Source organism: Amblyomma maculatum, chromosome 2 (genome assembly GCF_055883805.1).
Source record: "Amblyomma maculatum isolate TAMU_Amacu chromosome 2, ASM5588380v1, whole genome shotgun sequence".
NCBI classification, from domain to species: domain Eukaryota; kingdom Metazoa; phylum Arthropoda; class Arachnida; order Ixodida; family Ixodidae; genus Amblyomma; species Amblyomma maculatum.
Genome location: NC_139345.1, coordinates 36,516,135 through 36,539,232, shown reverse-complemented (window position 1 = coordinate 36,539,232; position 23,098 = coordinate 36,516,135). Strand labels below are relative to the sequence as shown.

Here is a 23,098-nt window from a genome sequence, read left to right as displayed (position 1 = left end):
GCTTTCCTGTTTTCTTTGTCATGTTTAGCAGCGTCAGTCCATGTTAGCACTGAAGTAAAGCGGTGGATAGCATTAAGACGGCCAGAAAGCAATTTTTATCGAGTAACGAGGCTCACAATGTTCATTCGGACACGCTCACTTGCATCATTTGCTCAAATATCAAATCTTAAGAGTAGATAGTGCTTTTTCACGGTTCCCCAAATTATTTCATACCCCATCTGCCAGGTCAAAAAATTGAGCGACTTTAGCGTCTAAAGTAGTGAAAGGCGAAAGTCTGAGTGCCACAATCTGCTATGCAACTGGCACTAATCAGTAATCAATTACTTGATTGCTAAGCATTAATTTGTAATTTATGATTAACATATGACCAAATAAGGCACGCATTCGCGCATACTGTGGTGGTGCTCCATGATTGATCGAGACCTCTATGATGTCCCACCTCGGCCAATGAGAATGCTGCAACAACTTGACACTGTCCACGATGGCATGAGCCATTAAAGGCTTTTGCCTTAAAAAGTAACGCTAAGCTGGGGCAGGTGGTGCTTTCCTTACTTAGGGGTTTTGATGTTTAGGGAAAAGCAAAGAACAATCCATTAACTTGGGTGCTAACAGTGAAGAACAAATGCCACGTTAAATTCACACTAGTTCATTCTTATAGCTTCATTTAAATCCAAGGTGGTCAGTGATATGAAGTTTAAAAGGTGCGTGTTGCCGCAACTTCTTAGAGTTGCCCACTGCTATCCATGACAAGCCAAGGTTCTTTTTTCTTTCATTTCACACTCGCAAGTTACTGTTCTTGTTTTGTTCATGTTGCGAAAATTGCTTCCTCCTGCGGTGTGTGTCACTCGCGGAGAAAAGCACGACATTGAAAATGATAGAGGTGATTTTCTGGACCATAATGTGCATGGTTGCCATAACTTTTACTAACTGCTTCTCCAGGCCGGTAGTGCAGGCTTGCGCTTCTTCAGAAACACGTACGTTTCAACATGGGTCTGGAGAGAGGCTGCACTTATCTTTGGGTGGTTGCAGGTGAAGGGTGTGGGATGGTTTGCATTATGTTGCCTCAACACATACAGGTTCTAATCCTTGCATGCAGACAGAGTAGCCAAGACTAACTCTTGTTACTTTTATGGGACCCCAGCCTGAGGTGTTATGGAGTACTTGCATGGGCTGCATGGGTGGCACTGGGAGGCAGGAGTAGCCTGGGAGGGGCACAAGTTGTATTTGTGCACCAACAGCTTGTGCTCAAAAAGATCCTATAGTTGCATTTCTCGATGCCAGGGTAAAAGGTTGCGTTTCTGGTGGAATTTAATAGGCGAGGATGGGGGCCAACTTGGCAGAGTACCAACGCTCGTATGGTTATGCAAGCCTCGTTTTCCGTATGCTCGCTTTATCATGTCGCGTTTGGGTGGGGCGCCGTCCACTGTCAAGCACCTTTTGAGCGAATGATGCTAAAATTTAATGATGCTAAAATTTTGGTGGCTGACCGCTTGCTTTCATCGATGACTGATGGGCGGAAGGATGGATGGCTGTCACAAAAAAATAATTTCCCCACGTAATTATGCTTTATTATTATTATTGTTGTTATTATTTTATTTTATTTTTATCATCATTATTTGGAGACCCGTAGCGCCCGTCCGAAGTTGTAGTCTTTCATGGGCGTTGGCTGGGACCGCACTGACAAAAATACTTATTCGTAACACATATTTCCGAATTAAAGCAGGATGTGGGTCTTAAAATAATTTTCTTTATTATTGGTTCAATCTGAATAGAACTTCTCAGTCTTGATCAGTTTTTCACGCTGATTTCTAATCGGTACTTGGATTTTTTATAGCTACACTGGTTCAGGGACAGCTGAAGATTTAAAAATATAATCAAGGGGTACTTCTTACAGGGCTTTTTGTCAATTTCCCCTCGCCAAAAACAAAGTGCATGGACTCAATGCCAATGACGTGCTTTAAGGTGTCATGCTATTCTTATTAAAGGGGTCACACCACGGACATACAATATATTAGTTTTATAGTCTGGCAAATAATACTGGACCTTATTATTCTATTTCCGAAATTTGAGCGCCCTAAACGCATTCCTTATTTTGAAATAAGTGGCTGAAGTTGACACCGCGAAGCTCCTTCCACCGACAAAGGTCACCACGTCGTCTGGTGCTGTACCGGCGGCGATAAGCTGCCGATGCACTATACTGTGTTCACGCTTGCTAACATGACTCCCAATAACTGTACTCGGCATGGTTCTGAAAACAGAACACAGACTCCACGGGCACTTTGGAATGGGCTAACGCTGTAATAAACGTTGAACTTTCGCGCCTCTTTACTGAGAAGCCCATCTCATAATAAAATATATTCTTGATTCGCACGACGTCTTCAGCAGCGGAGATGCCAGACAAGTCTCACTGCGCATCAGCATTGAAGTGGCTGTGGGAAAAAAGCTCGCCTGTATCGCTGTAATCACTCTACCAGTGCCTCGGTATTGGCCATACAATCCTCCCAATTTATTTGTTATTCATGCTTCTACATATGGAGTCGTTATACACGCTAATAAACTGTGATCCGCGATATATTATCGATAGCAGAGGCTGTGGGAGTCTATCGCGGCGGCCACGCCTTTATATGAGCAAATCGCCTTGACAGCATGCTTGGACGGCAACAGTTAAGTCTGCCGCATCGGGACCAGTCAGCGCATGAGCTGGCGTAAGCATGGGAGCCGCGCTATGGTTGCGCTGTAGCAGGTCACGGTGGCTGATGTTGGCTGATGTTGGCTGATCGGGCCATGCTTTACTTTTAAGGCTTTACTTTTGAGGCTATCCTTTTGAACACAAACTTTCTCATTTCTTGAGTTATTTGAATGAAATTTTCATTGTAGGCTCATAGCACAAACATTTTAAGAACTACAGTCCAGCCCACTTATAACGAACTTGATCGTTACGCGGCATTTGTTCGTTGTATCTAAAGTTTGTAGTAAGTGGACCACCTATAATACGGGCAAAAAGAGCAAGCGAGACGAAAGGTAACTTTATTTTTGAAAAAAGTCCGTGATGCATGTCTGCTTCATAAAAGCTGATCGCATCACTGGCGTTTATAATTTTTCCAGCGCGGTAATATGTTCATCGCCAAGGCCTCTGTTGCACACGAGTACCTGAAGCGACCGCTCGGAACGTTGCGAGACCGGGCATCAGCGAACCACTTCAGCACTGCTTCCTCAACGTCCGTGCAGGTCGCCTTCCGAAGGTGCTTTCTAGTCGTCGGGTCGGCATTCACGATAGCACCAAGAATATTTTCCTTGCCCTTAGCAATGGTTGAAGTGGTCGATTTCGACAGTCCGTACTTCCTGACCAGTTCGCAGTTTTTTGCACCTTGAGCAAGTTCATTAACAATGGCCATCTTCATTGCGATGTCGACAGCTTTCCTTTTAGCACCTGAAGAGGTCTGCGTACAGTCCTCCATTGCACCAGGCGCAAGTCAAGCCCTTGCGCTCGCGCGTTGAGGCAGCCTTCAACTCCCCGATCTGGGAAAGGCACGAATGCGGCAACTATGTCAACGCAGTGCCATCGCACAGAAAGAATCGACGGCGCAATGCCCTCGGCGTGGGGTGGCAACGGAGCAACAAATGGAGAACCGGTTTGAGCCGGTAGAGCAGGCGCCTGACTTTCCGGATTGGCCGACGCAGATCACGTGGATGCATTTTTCGTCACCGCGCGCGCGCGTGCTTTTTTTTTTTTTTTTTTTAACTTTGTTTTACCCGCAAATGAGCGCCGAGGGACGCTTTGTGCGCTCTGTGTTCGCGTCATGTCAGGGGAACACAAAGTGCGCGAAATTCGCCTGCCGCGGGTTCGCAGTCGAGCGAAACCGCGCCAAACACCGCTGGCTCGGTCAACTACGGGGCTCGACAGCTTCGCGTTTGCTCTAACCGAGTGTTGAGGCCACAACAGTTCATTCTATGTGAGACACTGCTATTGCCCCAATATATATTTTGACGGTAGCACCGCCCTCGTTCATACTAAGCGAGCATTATATCTGCGGCTGTTATAAGTGGGCTGGACTGTACCAAGTTTCATGGAGCTGGGCTCATTGGTTCTCAAGTTTACATAGGTCCCTTGGGGCAGGCCTGGAGAACTTTCAAAACGTGCTGGCACTATGAAATTCGTTATGGTCACTCCTAGATAGTTACCCCAAGGCAAGACAATTCTTTTTTCAAATTTCCTTGCTGAAAAACTTTTAGAACAGTCCCAAAATCAATGTTATTAGTCAGACCTGCATTAGCCAAATTTTAATTGTTTGGCATTGATTCCAGAAACAATATCTTAAAAAAGCAAATTGTCTTGCCTTCAAAAATTTGTTGAAGTATGGAATAAAAGAAACCTCATAAAAATCTGATAAGCGGTTCCCGGGATACGGCTGGCCTATACTCCGTTTCGTACATCAAGTGCAACACTTCCAAAGCTACAGCTCTTGTTTGTGCTCTCAGCATCCGCAATGAAAAATAGTGCCTGCTCTTGACGAGAGGAAATAATAGCTGCTTTGTCTTCAAGCTTAATACATCTTGCATTTGCCATCAACATCATAAAAAGCACCTTTTTTAAGGTGAAAGGATCGGATTCGGTGAATTTGTATGTTCTTATGTCGTTTTTGTTAGTGTCAAGTTTTCGCTGCCCCGAAACCTTGCCAGCTGTGCCACTAGATGGCTCTGGCTGTGCCCTCACTGCGCATTTCTTTTTTGAGAAAATGCTTCTTCAGTGCGCATTTTTTTATAAGATCCGCACTGCGAAGATGTCTAGGCATGCGAAGCAAGTTATTGCAAACGTGTATGCTCGGAATAGAGCCTCTTTCCGCAGGAACCACTTGGCCACGAAACGAGTGCATAGTGATACGCCTCCTTATTTTTCCTTGCGGACTACTTGCGTAGCTTTCGCTGCGTTGCACCTGATGTATGAAACGGAGTATAAGCAGCCACACTAGGCAAAAAAGTGACTAAGAAAATGGCCCTAGAAGGTTGAAAGAATGCTAGCTTTTTTTTGTTTGTCAAGATATCTCAATGAAATTCTTAGGGCAGGCTCATAGCATGGACCTGTGTACGCTAGTTCTCAAGTTAACAGGAAGGGAAAGGCGCAGTATCTGTCACACTTGCTCTGTGGACACCTGAACTGCGCCGTAAGGGAAGGGATGAAGAGGGGTGGGAAAGTGGAAAGAGAGAAAGGGGAGCCGTAGTGGAGGGCTGCAGAGTAATTTCGACCACCTGGGGATCTTTAATGTGCGCTGACATCGCACAGCACACGGATGCCACTTCGTTTCGCCTCCATCGAAACGCAGCCGCCGTGGTCGGGTTCGAACCCGGGAACTCCGGACAGTAGTTGGGCGTCTTACCACTGCACCACCGGGGCTCTTAGTCAAGGAGCTCACCAGCCACACACCCTGCATACCTTGCAGCCACTGATTTATATTGTCACGCGCCTTCTTAGTGGCATCGACGGAAGAACGTTCGGGCGGATCGGCGAATAAAAAGGAAGAGCAAGGACAAAAGGACATTTTTAGGTTCGCCGTGCTTCTACAGAAGTATATAATATGGTTCACATAGGTCCAAGCCTGTGGAACTTGCGGACTGTGTCAGCACTGCGAAATTAGTCGAGGTATTTTCTGGAGAGGTATCGCGTATCATGACTAGGGTCTTTTTTTTTTATTTCCTCATTTTCTTTGTTCCACTGTAATGGATGCTAGGACTGCAGGATTATCTTTGCTTCTGTGCACTGAATGCGTGTCTCATCTCGAGGCATCGTGAGTGACCACGCAACGTTTAACCATGTTGCTCGAAACCGTTCAGATAGCATGACGAGAGATCGTAAAAAAGGCGAAAGGCGAACAGAATGCATGAAGTACAAAGACAGCCACCAACGACAGCAAAGAGACTATGCAACAGACGATGCGGCGAGGTAGCCGGCAGAGACCGACGTGTCAGCGTGCGCAGCAGCCAATAGCAGTCGCCCGCTTTCTCGCGGAGCGCGCTTGGGCAGCTTAAATTCTAGCGCAGGAAACTCGAAATCCGCCGCGAGGCTCCCAATCAGAATCAAGCCAAGCCTCGAGTGCACCGCCACCGCCGCCGAGGGTGGCAGAAGAAACTGCAAGAATTCACAAACAAAACGAGACCAAGATGGCGGCGCTCAGTTCAGTGGGAGAGGAATGGCACGGCGCGCGATGTTTGGGAATTTTCGGCGCTTGCTCACTGCTCTGCGGCTGCCGCTGCTTATATAATTAAGTTTGAGTATTTCTACGGCGAGTTGGCCATTGATAATTACAGAAAGGGTAGTTTACAAGACATACTACCGGAATATATAATCTTCCAAATATCGACTGTTTCACGAGTTTTTGGTTTCAAAGGTTTCGTCCCCCCTTAAGGCAATTTTTTCTTTATGACCCCAGCTTGGTGCTCACAGTGCCGGCAAACCGTGCTGAGAGAGCAGCATCTTCACAGTAATCAGTACCTTTGTTCAACACATCCTACTAGCTGCCCACCGCTAAGCTTTCGTGGTTGCTGTTGCTGCCTGCTTTTTCACTTGAGTTGCCGGCAAGTGGTTTGAAATCTAAGTGCTCAGCAATGTCAATAACATCCGCACCTTCGAGCAAAACTATGTTGGAGAACTAGTTATGCTATGCTGAAGCACTGCTCGACGACGATATTTTCTTGCACGTACGATCGCAAGCAGACGAAAAACGCTACCCGTATATGTCATTAGATTGTGTACACGTCGCCAGTCTTGCCAGTAGAAGGCACTATTGTGTCAGGCTCGCATCTTTGGCGTCATTGCGTACTCATGCTCGGAGAGTTCGAAACCGAAACTGGTCCTGATAAATGCCTTGATAATTGAGCTGTGTTGGGGCTTTATAGGTTGCAGTCCCTCTGTTTTTGACCATTGTGGATCAATAAAGAAAATGTACATGGATATATCCCTTTAAAGTCATAGTGCTTGAAGAAATCGTGCAGCGTTGTCTGTCACGTTTTCTGACATCCAGTGAGCACAACCGTCTTATCCAGGACCTGCAGTGCTGTGTGGCTCTTGCTATCGCCGCGAACTTATCTCCTGAGAATGTCTAAGGCTGCTACAGCCGATTAAAGATTGGTTCCGGCAGCGGCTTACCCATTTCCTCTTCATCGCCATTGTTGTCCGCATCGACAACCTTAGCCACGATCTGATCAATGGTCAGAACCTGTGAGGTGGCCATGGCGTCGTCTGCAGAAACATAATCTCTGTACCTGATCTCGTTCTCGCCAACTGCCTCCATGGCTTTGTTGAGTTCTTCAAACTCCTCCATGAATCCGTCCTCTGCGGTTTCAGACTCTGCTGCACAGTCTGTGTCGATGAAACGCTTTGCTGTTTAAAAAAAAGTTGCCCTTTAATTTTTGCACCATATATCGAACTATTTACAGACTCTTTCGGGGTCCCCATCGAGTTTGATAGATCTAGGATCGACTGTACCGAGCAAAATATCTTAGGCTTGTTAGGCACATTTTTTTTTATTCTGTAAAACTAAGAGTAATGTGTGGTAGATGATGTCATTAACTTTGCTTTCTGCCTGCTTTTCGAAATGTTCTGATATGTGATCTATAAGGGTACTGCCGGATTTCATTTCCATTTTCATCCTTCACAAATAGCTGTCTGCTCCACACATGCATCATTTAGTACTTGAAGACAAGGATATTTCCAGCAGTTGTAGAAAAGGGGTTTGGGGAGGGGGAAGGGTCTCGGTTGGTCCTCAGCTTAATTTAATTGGCCATAAGCACACAGTGTTCGCTGCTTTGTGTATTTGTTTGATGGTCGTTAAAAAGCCGAGCGAGTCGTGGACATTCTCAATATTTTTTTCTTCACTCATGATTACCGTGAATTGAAACCCCTGTAATGTCTTGAAAGGTCCTGAGCTTTGCTTAATGTAGTACAGCTCACTGAAAAAGCTGCAACTGTGTGGGGTTTAATCAAGCTTGGACATCCAGAATGATGCAATGCATTTTAACTTAACATAGCTGCACTGGTGCATGGGTTATTAACATGTGAAATGGAAATATGGCACCCTGCATTGTGTGCACAGTAGCGAAGTGGTCAGTGGAAACTGTCATCTGATGGATTTTGGACAGCGGTACGCGTGGCCCCCATGGTGCAGGGACCTTCTTTGCGGCATAACTTCTGGCTTCTTGTCTGTAGCTTGCTGTAGTATATGAGAATTGAAGTGGACCGTGCCCTTAAACCGCTACCCTAGTCCCAGCTTGAGGTGGGCTTTTCTTGTTGGGTGCTTGTGTTAATTGAAGCAGGCTATTTGAATGTGTGCCCTATGCTTATAGCCAATGGGGCCGTTGCTCTAACAGCTGTCATGCCAACCAGCGTGTGCTTTGCAACATTTCCCTTTGCAGAGTCGTAAGTCTTCTCAGAGAGGGGATCCCAATTCAAAGCAAAAGGTGTGTGTGCTAACCCTTATCGTGCCTTCATGTGTGTGTGCGTGTTTGTGTGCTGGGCTGGAGTGTAGCATGGTGTGAGCATGGGGGCCTCAGCTTTGTATATGCATGGGCTTGCGCAAAGTGCACTAGCCTGAGGCAGGCAGTGTGCAGAATTTGTGTCCCTCCTAATTGTTCAGGTCAGCAGTTTTGGTGAAGTCAAGTGTGATGTTTAGCATATCCTGTCCAGTTGTTAATTGCCCTGACAAAAATGCGCTCAATGTGCCCGACACTGTGGTCGTACAGACAGTAGAGTACCTGGGAATGGGAAGCAAGATTATTTGAAAGGTTGCCTGCTTTGTTCTTTGTAAGGATGCAGAAGGAAATTACTATACACGATTACCTTATAGTACTCGCCTAAGTCGCTAAATATTTTACAATCGAATTTTTTCTCTCATCTGTTAAGGTTTCAATAGCTCGCCTATGGCTATAATTTTAAATATATGTGTGTCATATGGGGGGTGAAAAAACCATCATAATTTGTCCCTTATACCACAACACTAAAGCCGTCCTTGAGGAGCCGATTTAATGACTTGAGAAGCAGTAATTATGTTGAAGTTTCCTCCATGCCCCCCCTCCCTCCCTCCTTCCAGTGATGTAGAGGGCATTGTCATAGCCATCGTGCAGCTGTTGAAATTGAAACGGGCTAGAGGAAAAAAAAGATCAATTATAAATTACTTAGCGGTCATAAGTGAATATCACGTAAAGTGCCATGCAGTGCAGTAATGTACAGTCTTTGCCAAAAGTGCTGAGCCCAGGGGGTTTTATTCTGGGCCACTTTGTGCGACTTGCAATGCATTTGCAGTGTTTCGAATTTCTTGATGGTAAGATTTTTTTGTCCTACCCCTTTCCAATGAAATGGACCTCCACTAATGCTAAATCAGCGCTACTACATGGCTCAGAAGCAGACCCCCAGGCTCTACACTTTTGAAAAAGTCTGCACATGTAGTCTTGTGCATCATTAACAAGCAGAAGAGAGGTACCCCAAATTTGGTGTCTGTACTTCTTTAAAGCGGTGGCAAACTTGCGTAGTCTTTAAAGATGTTTGGTATGCTGTCTCTGCAGGAGATTTTAAGTTTCAGGTTCCATGTCTAGTGCGGTTTACTGTAAAATTGTTGGTCTCTGAGGTGTAAGATGGATGCATCCATGAAGTGTGGGTTGGGCACCTGACCCAGAAACAGTGCTTTCAACTGAACGCATGGGCATATTGCCGGGAGTCTCTCCCCCCCCCCCCCCCCCCTTTTTTTTTTCACACACACCATTTGCACTATCCCACTAAATGGTTAAGTAGAAGGTCACATTGGATGGACAGCATTTTTTCTTTCTCTTTAAAATTTTGTTCATATTTACAAGTTTCATATGACTTTTGTATAAGGAGAAATGGGTGCAGGCTTGCAAAAGTAACATATTTTATGGTGAGCAGTACTGGTATGTTTGTATGTCAAAAACTGGAAATCCCTACGCTTGAGACTTTGCCACTTGTGGCAGGTGTCACCTGGAATTGTATGTGCTCGTGAGTGAGAATGCACTAACTACTTCTAAGTCAACCCAGTGGCGGGAAAAGGAACTTGGCAGTTTGCTTGATTTTTCTTGCAGTATGCACAATGGAATGTTAGAAGCAGAATAAAAAGATGAGGAGCATACTGCTTGTTTGAACGTGTCACATTTTTCTCTTACATTCATTCATTATGGCACCGACAAAACAGGGCTTGGTATAAACTAGGGCAGTTAGCTGCATCAAGCAGCGCATACCTGTGTCTAGACCTGTCCTTTCTAGCGACACATGATTGACATGTGAAGGGCCCCAGCATGTTGAGGGGTTTAGTGCATGGTGGTGTGGATGCATGGCACATACGGGGAGGGGTTGGGGGGAGGTAGCTCGTTGTGGCCAGCTGTGCTTTATATTATTGATTTGTGTGCTGTGATGTGCAGAGCACACGCCTCCACTCCAGCTCTGGGTTTGTGGAAGAATTCAGCGTGCGTGAGGACCTGATGGGCCTGGCCATTGGGGCGCATGGAGCCAACATCCAGAATGCCCGCAAGCTGGACGGTGTGACCGGCATCGAGCTTCAGGAGGCCACATGCACATTCAAAATATTTGGCGAGGTGGGTACTCAGTGCCTGTGCAGTTGAACCTGCTTATAAAGAACGCGGATGTAGCTAAGTATCGGATAAAATGAAGTAGAAGGAAGGTTTGGTCGGACCATGATTTATTTCTATGGGAGTTCTATCGGAGTGGTGAAATGAAAAAATTTAATGTCTGAAGCTTGACCGGTTATACTGTATTTGGCTTACTCTTGTTTTAATGTGCCAAAGGGGGGCTAGATGCTGAAGTCGCCTTTTAGTCCCTGCGTGCCAGCCTTGACAGAGCTGTGACCTCCTACCCATGGTGCGAGAAGTCGTCACTGTAGCGGGCTCAGGCCAGAGGGCACAAACACTGAGTTATGTACTCGAACAGGCTTTATTCTGCCGGAGTGCACGCCAAAATGCAGCACTCAAATGCAACCGCCGTAGCGAGCGAACGTCCCGCTTGTGTATGAGGGTGAAATAAAAGCCACTAAAAGGGGAAGCACACGCTAAAAGGTGAGAGGAATGTTCTGCTCGCCACGCATGGCTGCGTGCTCATGGCTCGCAGTGGTCAGTGCATATGATGACAGCGGCGATCTCCTCGGTAGTAAATCTGATGAACTGCGTGCGTGCATACTGACCCACCAAAAAGCCCCAGAGAGTCTCGTTAGGTCTCCAGGTTGCGCTGGGAGGAAAGAGGGAAGCATGCGGCAACGCCACTGCGGGAGACTCTGAGGCAGTGGGAGGCGGCCGTAGTGCCCTCCCCTTACCATCCTCCCTAACATTGCGCACATACTGGCATAATTACACGCGGTGCCCCGCCGGGGTGGTGCAGTGGTAAGATGCCAGACCCGGGTTCGAACCCGACCTCAGCGGCTGCGTTTCGAAACGAAGAGGCGTCCGTGTGCTGTGCGATGTCAGCGCATGTTAAAGATCCCCAGGTGGTCGAAATTACTCCGTAGCCCTCCACTACGGCCCCTCTTTCTCACTTTCCACTTTCACTCCCACCTTCTTCCCTTCCTTTACGGCGCGGTTGAGGTGTCCACAGAAAACAAGTGAGACAGTTACCGCGCCTTTCCTTTCCTATAAATCAATCAATCGATTACGTGCGGTTGTTATAATGGGACAAGAGATTCACGTGTATCCTCCCCTTTTAAAATAGCGTTCACCGAGGGATTTACTGATTGGGGCCGGCTAATGCCATTTAACTTTCAAACCCATTTAAGAAAGGAGCCAGTATAAAAGTTGCAGGCAGCTCGCAGCCACTGGCTCTGCTGCAGAAGGCCATGGGTGCCGGACAGGAAAACAGGGCTGATGACCATGAAGCCAGGGGCACATCATGTCCCCTCACAGGGGACATGAGGGTGGGTGAGCAGGGCATAGGCAATTATGCACTCCATTGTCCCGTTGCGTAGCTTGTGGCAGGTGTCAGTTGGTGGTACAGCATGCTCTTCGCTTGCCTTTCCCTTCTATTGCCAATGCAACCGAGGGTGTGTGCCGTGGGTTGCGCGTCTCCCGAGTGGTGCCAATGCGGCCTCATTGCTGCAGCTTTTGTCTTGGTAGACGCAGGCGCTTGTTCCATGAATTCTGCTCTGTGGCCAACCGGAAACCGGTTTTTTTGGTGGCCTGCTTGACGGTGACAGCAGACTTTGGGTCCAGGAATGCGGCCACTCTCCGAATGGCTTAGCTTTCGATATCGCATCGGTCATCCTGGCGTCCTCTGGCTTTCCTCCTGGCTGGCTTCAAGACTGCCTTTTATTTAGTTACGTTTTGCCCTTGCATTATTCGCCTACTTGGTCTTTTCCAAAAAGAAAGCACAAGCTTGCTCTGGAAGTAAAATGCGCTGAATGTCGACAGAGCGTCCCATCCATATTCAGCACAAGAAATTACTCCATGCGCGTTCGTCAGTTACATCTGCCGCTGGCGCAAGTTGTAACGAGGCGCGGTGCTCGAAATGCTGAGCCTGGCCTCGCTGCAGCTGCCTGCTGGCAGGGGAGAGCGTCCTCGCCAGGCCACGCAGCAGTGCTCGGATTCCGGTGTGCTTTGTGTAAAACCTCTGCCATCTTGGCGTGCAGCTCTGTTGCACAGTCTACATGTGCCCGACTCTGCAACCATGGTGTGTTTGTAAACTTGTCAAGTTCTACTCATTCGAAAATTTCACCATGCCCATCACAAGGCAGTGAAATGACACAACTTGAAGAAAGTCTTAGGACCGCTCACATGCCCAGCGATGCACATATCGTATATGACTCGTTTCAGTGTGGCGTTATCAACCTCGAAGGACTCGTCTGTATCCTTCTCCTGGGGAAAAACTGTTGCGCAATGGCTACGTGAGTTTACAGGCAGAGAGACTAATGCGCTCACAGCTGTGTTCGAGCGCCCGCACGGGCAGCAATACCAGCATGCCCTTACGTGCTCCGCGCCGCTCTGCTCCCAGGGCCTGTTGAACACTTGTCAATACAAAAAAAAAATAGAGAATTTTACCGCTGTTCAGCTCCCTTAGGCTGACTAGGCTCTTCATTGAACTGATGCAGTTAAAATGGTAACCACATGCACCCAGAGAAGCCGGAAAGTCCACCCTTTCTCTGAGGCTGCCTGCTACAGGCTATCACGATAACTTGACTGTGGACACAGCAGAACGATAGTAATTTGCTTCTCATGCCATCAACGTGCACGCACAAGAGTGCATACGCTACAATGTTGTCCGTCCTCCCGTTGAGCATGGTAAACTCGGAAACACTACGAGAGAAAGCCGGTCACACGTCACTGTGCTGTAGAACGCTGGAGTCTGTGACCTGCTCTTGCAGAAAATTGGGCTGCTATAGGGAACCCAAGATCAAGTTTGAAAGCGTGCTCTCTCAATGGATGCCTTTGTACGAAAGGATAAAAAGATTTGATTCAGTAGGCATCCGTTCAGGGGTGGTGATCTCTTTGCCAGTTATAAAAACTGAGATGAGAGGTGAACAGGGCAACAATTTATTCAGACAGTGGAAGCTGCTCATTAAATTAAAAATGAACTTGCTCACCTGAAAGCATCACTGCATTTATACCATGAATGTTTTCCCAACTCGCAGACGAAGAGGTCGAAACCTGGGCTATTGCCCCACGTGGTGGATGAGTTTACTTCGCAATTATTTAAATGTAGCTTACCGCAGTTTCGTTTTAAAATAAGCGCAAGTTCCACGACGTTATTTACAGCAGGGGGTTACAGCATAGAAAGATGCAAGGGCATCTTCTGCCTAGAAAAAAAAAAAGTTCACTTTTCATGGGATGACCATGCCTGCTGGCTATGTATAAGCAAATGTGTGCTAGCATTAACTTCTATCGCTCTCTTAAAGTTGCTCTTAGCTTCTCAAACTTTCCTTAGCAAATGCTAACCTTATTAGCATCTCTGTCCAATCCTCAGGGAGCGGATACAAATAAACATAAAGCATTAAAACTTGCTACAAATATTCTTTACATTGTTGTGCTTGTGTTTGCGCTCTAGCTGTTTACGGGTGTGCGTCGCTTGCACTTGTTTGGCCCCATCGTCACCGAACTCTGCGTTTCAAAACCAGTTTTGCGCCAATATAGTCCATATTCTCACAAAAAGTCTAAGCATGGCATCAGAACCGAAATAAATGAGACAAGCTTCTTCAGAGCTACCTTCCCAGCCTAGCTTCGAATCTTACCTTTCCAGAGCCTGAACGTCCCGCTTCCTCTAGAACAATTAATTCAGTGGGAAATATTTTAATGAATAGAGAAAGCTTGTCTGTTACCTACCAAGGCTTTCAGTTGATAGATATCACTTCCACAGAAAAATGTCTCCAGCACGAGGTTAACTATCATCCAAAAGAGACGTTTACTTATACAAGTATGTCATATGAAAACAAATAAAGCATGATCTTCCTATTCGACACGCAGAACATCGATCGAGTGCCACACTGAGTGCTTCGATTGGTAGTGCTTATAGCGCGTTGAGTATTTCGAGCATATACTAAAAATTAGATTTTCGATGCACAAGAAAAGCAACGTTTCCGTGTACTGTGCGACGTAAATGCACGTTAAAATACCCCAGTTGGTCGAAATTTCTGAAGCCCTCCATTACGCCTTCAAACCAAGCAACCAAAAATTAGGGGACAATTAAGTTCCGTCAATAAAGGTGTGATGTGATAGCGGTTTCGCACACACACCGAGGACATTTTACATTTATTTTTGTTTATTTCATATTTACTGCTAATTTTATACGCCGATACTTAGCATCGGGAAATACAGTCGAACCCGGATATATCGAACTCGAAGGGGATTGCGAAATAGTTCGACATATCGATAATTCGATATACAGTTGAACCCCTCTATAACGAAAGCCTTCAAGAACGAAATTCTCGCGACAACGAAAAATTCTGGCGCCCCCGGCGAACTCCCATAGGGTTCAGTGCATTTGTCCGCTCTCAACAGCGAAGGGTTTTTAAAAAGCAGTCTCGCATTAACGAAAGTTTGAGGTAGTAATCTGCAACATTTTTTTGGCACATCAGCCAGTCGGGAACATAGAATGGGCGAAACTGCAGCAGCACACTCATCCGACAAGTCGAGCCCGTTCATTTCACCTGCCAACAAGCACCGGCGCAGCCATTTTTGTTTACTTTCGGTTGGTTCGGTAATGATGATGATAACAAAGCATTTTTTTTTTTTTTTTTTGCCCTTTGAAAGCAGCTTTTTGCTAGCCTGTCTGTTGGCCACTACGCATGTATGTGACGTTTCACGCCACGTGACGACACCGCCGGCCAACCGCGGAAGAGCAAGGAACCTCCTTTTTTTTTCTTTTTGCTAGTGCGCCGACCACGCGACCACGCTATCTCGCCGATCTCGCCATCCGCCTTGTGCCGCTCGCGACTTGCCTGTGTACAGTGTTTTTTGTTGTTGTTTTTTTTTACTGTCGGAAACATGCCGCCTCCTGTAAAGAAGCGCAAGTTTTTGACGCTGCAGGAAAAGGCTGCAATTATGGCCGAAGCTGAAAAAAGGCAGGAAGAAGACTGATATTGCGGAGGAGTTCGGTATCCCGTGCAGCTCGCTTTCTACGATTCTGAAATCAAGGAATGGCATCATGGCGGCACTCCAGAAAGGCGCGCGCGCTCAGAACAAGACTTTGGCAGCGCCGGTCTACGAAGACGTGGACAAAGCCGTATTTCAGTGGTTCCTGGACAAGAGAGCGAACAAGGTGCCTTTGTCCGGAAGCCTCCTGCAGCAAAAGGCGATTGACTACGCGTGCATTCTGGGGCACGACAACTTTAAGGCAAGTGCCGGATGGCTAAGTCGATTTAAAGCGCGGCACTGCATCGTCGCCAAAGTGTTGTCGGGGGAGTGTGCGAGCGTAGACGCTGAAGCAGCATCTTCCTGGATGGGGAAAAGTTACGAAGGCATAATGGACGAGTACGAGCCCTCCGAAATTTATAATGCGGACGAAACGGGCTTCTTCTATGAAATGTTGCCTTCAAAAACACTAGACCTGAAAGGAAAAGAATGCCATGGCGCAAGCTGAGCAAAAAGCGGGTCACCATTCTTTTATGCTCAAACATGGATGGATCTGACAAGCGTCCCCTCCTCGTGATCGGCCGGAGCAAGACTCCACGGTGTTTTAAACGTAACCGAAAGCTTCCGGTCCAGTACACTGCAAACCAAAAAGCGTGGATGACGCGCGCAATATTCACAAGCTGGCTGGGAGCCTTTGATACGGACATGCGAAAGCAGGGCAGATCTGTCTGCCTTTTTTTGGACAACTGCAGTGCGCACCACATTGAAGACGTTGCCCTGACGAGCATCCGCTTGATTTTTTTTCCCTGCAAACTGCACATCCGTTATCCAGCCTCTTGATCAGGGGGTTATCAAAAGTGTGAAGTCTGCGTACCGAAGAAGGCTCATACAGCGGATGTTGCTAAACATCGAAATGAAGCGACAGACGGAAATTGACCTCTTCATGGCGCTGGAGATGCTTGCCGGCGCGTGGATTGCTACTTCGGCCACGCTTGTCCAGAACTGCTTCAGGTACGCCGGTTTCGCAGCTGGTCAGCACGCCTTGGCAGAACCGGAAGCTGCAAGCGGTGACGATCTGCAGCCACTAACCGAAGCATGGAACGCGCTTCGCAGTGTAGATACAATGGTGCCAGAGGCTGTTGAACTGGAGGACTTTTTGTGTGCAGACGCCGACTTGATCGTGCACGAGGAATTCAGCGACGACGCTATTATCGACAGTGTGCGCAAAGGAAATGAGGCGAGTGACCACGAAGATAGCGAAAACCAAGCACAAGGTAAGCAAGTAAGCTTGCGTGATGTGCTTGATGCATTCGATGTGATCCGGACTTTTCTCGGCGACCACGACGACGACGACGAAGCTATGCATAGCTTATCAAGCTGCGAAGCCAGAGTCGTCAAGCTCCTGCACAGCAATGTCAAGCAGAGCAAAATAAGCGACTTTTTTAATTAAATCTTGGTTCTGGAAGGTAATGGGTGTGCTTATTTGTCGATTTTCGCGACAGCGAAATTCTCGCGACAACGAAAAGGTTTTCCTTCCCCGGCGGTTTCGTTATTGCGGGGTTTGACTGTACTGAAATTGGCTTGTGACGGCACTTACGATGCGAAAAAGCGATACCGTATTTGTCGCGTAATCAATCCACTCGCATAATGAACCCACCCTCTACTTTTGCACCCGAGAATTTGAAAGAAAAAAAAAATGCGTAAAGGCCAGCTCGCTCACATGCAAGCGATTGAGCGATCTCGGCAACGAGCGGCAGCGATAGAGCGAAAATTTTCAAACTTGTTGGAACTGCATCCCTCTCGCCACTTGAGCCACCGCGGCAGCTCAAAACAAGGTTTCCGTGTCGCTGCGGCAGAAATCGCGAGCGTTTTCCCTTGCATGTCGATGGCGCGTGTCACTCCGTTTCGGTGGTCTCATCCACAGCTCATTTCTTGGCAGCGTGCCAAGATGTTACGCAGCGATAACACCCGGGCGCGTTTATCTTTTTGATAGCTCCTGCGGTGGCGGGGAGCGAACTTGGCAGACTGCCCGTGATGGCTTGATTGCACAAGCCACGCCGCGCTTGGGGCGGGTGTCATGATCGCAGCAGCTGACTGCGTGCTTTCGTTGATTCATACATACAGGATAAACGACTCCCACAAAAAAAAAAAAAACTGCCGCCGCTTAACGTCCGAACAGCACGGCGATAAGAAAGGATGACTCTCAAAAAAAAAAAAAAAAACAGAACGAAGAGAGAGCTGCCGTTTCTTAACGTCCGCAGGCGCCATAGCCAGTCAGCCGCCGCACGCAGAGGGTTCGCAACACGCTGGAGAAGGCGTTCGACGTCTGTCTGTAAACGGGCTGAGCTGGCTTGGCGCATGTGTAGCGTCTGCTGTAGGAGAGATAGCTCGGCAAAAGAATGGCAAAAGAATGGGCACACCCACGCACATGGCTTGCAAACGTCATGTGTTGGCACGCGGGAAACGATAACTGCAGATGCACGCACCTTTGGGGAATGGGCGCGGCGCTGCCCAGATCAGCCGTCGCTGAACTGTTCCTTCTCATTCCTTCCGCGCATGGCTTGAAAACGTCACGCGGCAAACGGCTAAGGGTGATGCGATAGTCTTTGAGAAAGGCACATTTTCCAGTGCGTGGTGCGGAGTTCGATATATCGAACAACCGGTGAAATTAAGTTCGATATATAACGTAGCCTTCCTATACTTTTACATGAGATTTTCAAGGGGATATTCCGTGAGTTCGATATAACCAAAATTCAATATATCCGGGTTCGATATAACCAGGTTTGACTGTACTGGCTTTCCATTCTGAGCAGTTCGACACCTTTGAATGCATTTTGTCTATTTTTTCTATTACTTAAATTATCAGTCACACATTTTCCTACATTTTTTAATTAGCATCACAAAGCAGTGGCTTTCATTCTGATCATTTTGACACCTTTGAACCCCCTTTTTCATTTTTTTTTTCATCTTATTCCTCTCGTTCATTAATTACATTGAATTCATAAACTCTTCATTGCCTGTCAATCAATTATCGGTCATTAGAACCACAAATTAATTTTTGTATCATTTTATACGATACAATTTACGGTACAAATTTTTTTTTTTTTTTTACAGAACCTTCGATAAAATAATTTTGACACGTAGTGCAGCTATTACTACGGCGGCAGTTTTTAGAGCGAACGAGCTGTATAAGCTATTGTTTAAAATAACACAAATAATGCGTCGTTTGCAATGTGATCGTTGACTTCCGAAGCCCGCATCGCCGTCCAGTATTTATCGTAGTTGTCTGTGTGCTTCAAAGAGTACACATTGTCAACGACTTATTCAAGTTCGATTTACGGAAAGTAAAAGTCAAGCAAGCAGATTTTTCTCAAGCCACGCCATTTACGGTACTCTGCGACCCACCGCAGATGCAGCGCGAGAGAGTGCTGCATGTGCTCGGAAGGGAGCGGGAGTGCGGCAGTGCAAGGAGAACGCTCAGCTGGTGCGGCCTCCATGTTCCCAGTTTCTATTTTTCTGCCATATATGGCGCTTCCCGTCAGGAGCAGCAGCACCGCCACGTGTTGCTTGGAAGCCTATTACCTGAAGCAGTTTTAAGGCTGTTTGGTTCTTTAATTTTGTGCGTGTGGGCAATATTTCTACTTATGTGTACTTTTTACTCTCTAGCGTGTAAATAAAGGCAACACTAATCTTTGTTGATGATGTCAGAGAGCCTTTTGCTTGGGTTTATTCGCAGACTTTTAAACCCTTCATATAATGAGGTTTTCTTTTTCCCGATTTTGTCAGATTTCCACTTTGTATTATATCGGGTCCGAACCAATTTCAGCCGGAAAAAGCAGTTCCGGGCCCATTATTATGCAGCACTATCAGCATCGGGCTTTCAGCGAGAGAAAACAATATCTAGCAGTATCATCAGTTAACTGTTTTTATCGTTTCGGTTTTGGCACACTGACCATATGACTGTCGCAAGCCCGGTGCTTATGACATGCAGCTGGAAGCAAGTCAAGTGCACCCCGCACAGTGTCGGGACAGCAAAAGCGGCACCCTGCACTTGGAAAGTGTTTCTCAAGGGCCTCACCATGCCCTACAGCTGAATCGTGGACTCTTGACTAGCATTCCCGAGAAGCACACTGGTTACACTTTCAAGAAATGTGGTATACCGAACGCATTTAGAAGCACCAAAGAAGAGTTCCGGAAAGATGTCACTAGCAAAGAACTCGCTGTGGACGATGCACCGAACATTAACGATCATGAAAACCCCAAATTCGAGAACATTTGCTACGTGCATTCGCTGGCACCTTGTGCACTGGCGTGACATGTCCTAGTAGGAAGCAAATTCATCCTCTTCTCCTCAGGTTGCGTGAAGTTCTCTGTTCAAGCATGTCTGATCTTGAAGGGGAGTGAACCAGTACTGGCACGTGAGGGTGCGTGGAAAACTTCGACGCCTGGCATGGTGGGGTGGGGCGGTGTTGGAAATGCAACGCAGATCGCATACATCTTGTTGGGCGACCATGAGATGTGAGGCAAATACATACATTTGTTGATATTTATACTCTGTTTCATACATCAAGTGCAACACTGCCAAAGCTAGAGCTCTTGTTTGCTTCGCATCCGCGATGGAAAATAGTGCCTGCTCTTAACGAGTAGAAGTAATAGTTGCTTTGTCTGCAAGTTTAATTCATTTTACATTTGCCATCAACTCCATAAAAAGCACCTTTTTTTTTTAGAGAGAAAAGATCAGATTCGGTGATGTTTGTTTGTCGTTTTTGTTCGTGTCGCGCTTTCGCTGCCCCGCAACCCTGCCAGCGGTGCCCTCCGTGGTGCGCAACAGTGACCTCGACTTCCTCTTCAGAGCGGATTTTTTCTATCAGATCCGCACTGCGAAGATGCCCAGGCATGCGAAGCAACTTATTGCAAATGTGTATGCTCGGAATAGAGCCCGTTTCTGCAGAAACCACTCAGACACGAAACGAGCGCGTAGTGATACGCCTCCTTTTTTTTTTCTTGAGGACTACTTGCGTAGCTTTCGCTGCGTTGCATCTGATGTATGAAACGGAGTATAGAGCGCAGCTCTTTGGTGCCTGTTCCTGCGTTCTGCGTTGGTGTCGTGCCTTGTAACCAGCTCCGCCCCTGTGGCGGTGACCGCGGGCATTCTCCAATTGCTGCGTGTACCCACCTTTCTTCCCGTGTGGCGGCGACGGTGTTCTCCGGTTGCTGAAACAATGGCTTCGGCATCAGCGGATCACGGAGCATACATCCCAAGCCGAAACGCAGAGCCACGTTGACCTTTCCCCACCGGGGTGGCTCAGTGGCTACGGCGCCCGACTACTTTTCCCAAGGACGCGGGATCGAATCTCAGCCTCGGCGGCCGGTTTTCGATGGAGGCGAAAAAGCAAGGCGCCCTTGTGCTGTGCGATGTCAGTGCACATTAGAGCTTGAGGTAGTCGAAATTTCCAGAGTTCTCCACTACGGCGTCTCTCGTAGCCTGAGTCGCTTTGGGGCGTTAAACCCCACAAACCAACCACATTGACCTTACTCGCTAGTGGCATCAGTCAGTCCACTCTCTCTTCACCACGCAACAATACCCGGGTTCGAACCCGACCTCGGCGGCTGCATTTCGATGGAGACGAAACGAAGAGGCGTCCGTGTGCTGTGCGATGTCAGCGCACGTTAAAGATCCCCAGGTGGTCGAATTTTCCGGAGTCCTCCACTACGATGTCTCTCATAGCCTCAGTCGCGTTGGGACGTTAAACCCCACAAACCAAACCAGACCAATTTCTATGGGCCCATGCGCTGCTTCCCACGACCTCCCGGTCCACAAAGCTTCCTTCATGACAGTCAGCTGTTAGGGGAGTGTTTCTTGAAAAAATATGAGTGAAAAATAAAAAAGTTGTCTGTAATCGTACATACATGTCTTGTTTGAATTCTTTATCTCAGTCTATCTAAAAGCTGAAACATCTAATGAGGTGCACTTAAATTTCGCATTAGGAAGCAACGTAATTGTAGGCAATTTTTTTCCTCCATCACATTTTATATGGATGAAAACTTTTTTGCCATTTTTGCTATCCCAAAATTACACCGCATATGGTATGTGGGCTTTTAAGGATATAAAGGAATTAATTTTTGCACCATGCAGGACTACGTTACAATGAGAGTCTACTCTATTCTTTCCTGGAGGGAAGCAATGTCACTCGTGAGTTGCACTAGCACATATTGCACATTGTCGTTTTATCGGGCTGACTAATTGAAGGTTCCACTCATCGGTCTGGGGTGATATTCCGAGTTTGCTTCATTATTGAAAGTCACTATCTCTCCGATCTCGAGTCATCTGATCGGATGTAATACCACTTCTGGTTCCGGCGTTTCCACCAATCAGATGACTCGAGGTCGGGGAGAAAGCGACGCTTTTAATAACGATGCAAACTCTGAATACGGCCCCTGAAAAGGGCTGCCAAATTATGTGCCAGAAAAAGGAAATTTGCAAAGCCAATTCTGATCAGCCACCTGAAGACAGAAATGGAGACCTGCGGACAGTCACATGTGCAACCGTATGGAATTGAATTTATTCACACAGTTTTGCTTGAGGATAGGCAAAAAAATACAATGCTGTTGTATCTTGCACTTAGATTGTGAGATGCATTGCTATTTGCTGTGCTGTGGTGGTCAACGACTTCAAGAGCTAAATGTGGGAAATATCTGTGAATTTTGTTTTGTAGAAAGCTTGTGCAATCTGTTGTGTTGATGTAGCCATTGATTTTTTGCCGTTTGTTAGGGACTTCAGGAATGTTATTTTACAAAGCACCTGTAAGCACCATTGTAGGCGATGGTCTCTGGGTGCTTTCATCTGCTTTGGAGATTAAGGCTAGAGGAATTGCTACTTGATTGAACAACGCATGGGGCTGATAAAGGAAATTAACTAAAAACTGTGGGTTAGGTGGCATGGGCTCATGTCTCGCTAGAAACGAACAGAACCTAGCTATTTTAAAGGTGAAAGAGATGCACAGTTCGAGGCTAAATCTGCTTCTGTTCAGGGGATCAAAAGCTGGCTGCAGAGCGAATTGTTCTGAGATGGCCAGTGGAACGTGCATTTGCTGCCGCGGAACAAAAGGCTGCTCCACATCAAAGACTGGGATAATTTGTCATAATTAACTCTGCAGCCATTGGTAGTGCTGGCATGGCAAATTGATTTCTTCGTATCAACTCTCTACTGCCAGCTACCAAAGTCATCATTGTGTACCACATGTCCAGAGGTGTGCATTTTGCAGTCCTTGCTGTCGTAGTGTAGCAACTGACTATTCATTGCCCTGTTTCAGACTGAAGAGTCTGTGAAAACAGCACGGGGCATGCTGGAGTACGCAGAAGAGTCCATCCAAGTGCCTAGGCTATTGGTCGGTAAGTATAATGCGCATCAGGCTCAACTTATATTGTTCTGGTGCTCCTAACTTGATGTTAACTTGTGTTTTCCCATTTGTATAAAAAAACCTTATGTTTGCTGTAAAACCCGATTGTAATGAGTTCAAAGTGGGCTTCCTTC

General features: G+C 46.9%; 1 protein-coding gene across 6 annotated transcripts in view; it reads left to right on the top strand.

The window, feature by feature from the left end:
- Fmr1 (synaptic functional regulator FMR1) overlaps positions 1-23,098 on the top strand; it is a 57,919-nt gene that overhangs the window by 14,605 nt on the left and 20,216 nt on the right. For 3 of the 6 annotated variants that reach the window (XM_084593834.1, XM_084593837.1, XM_084593833.1), the window contains exons 7-9: positions 8,407-8,451; positions 10,420-10,593; positions 22,878-22,956. In XM_084593834.1, coding sequence (XP_084449960.1) covers positions 8,407-8,451; positions 10,420-10,593; positions 22,878-22,956 — 298 coding nt within the window. The remainder of the gene's footprint in view (positions 1-8,406; positions 8,452-10,419; positions 10,594-22,877; positions 22,957-23,098) is intronic. The other 3 variants (XM_084593836.1, XM_084593839.1, XM_084593835.1) reach the window with 1 other exon arrangement.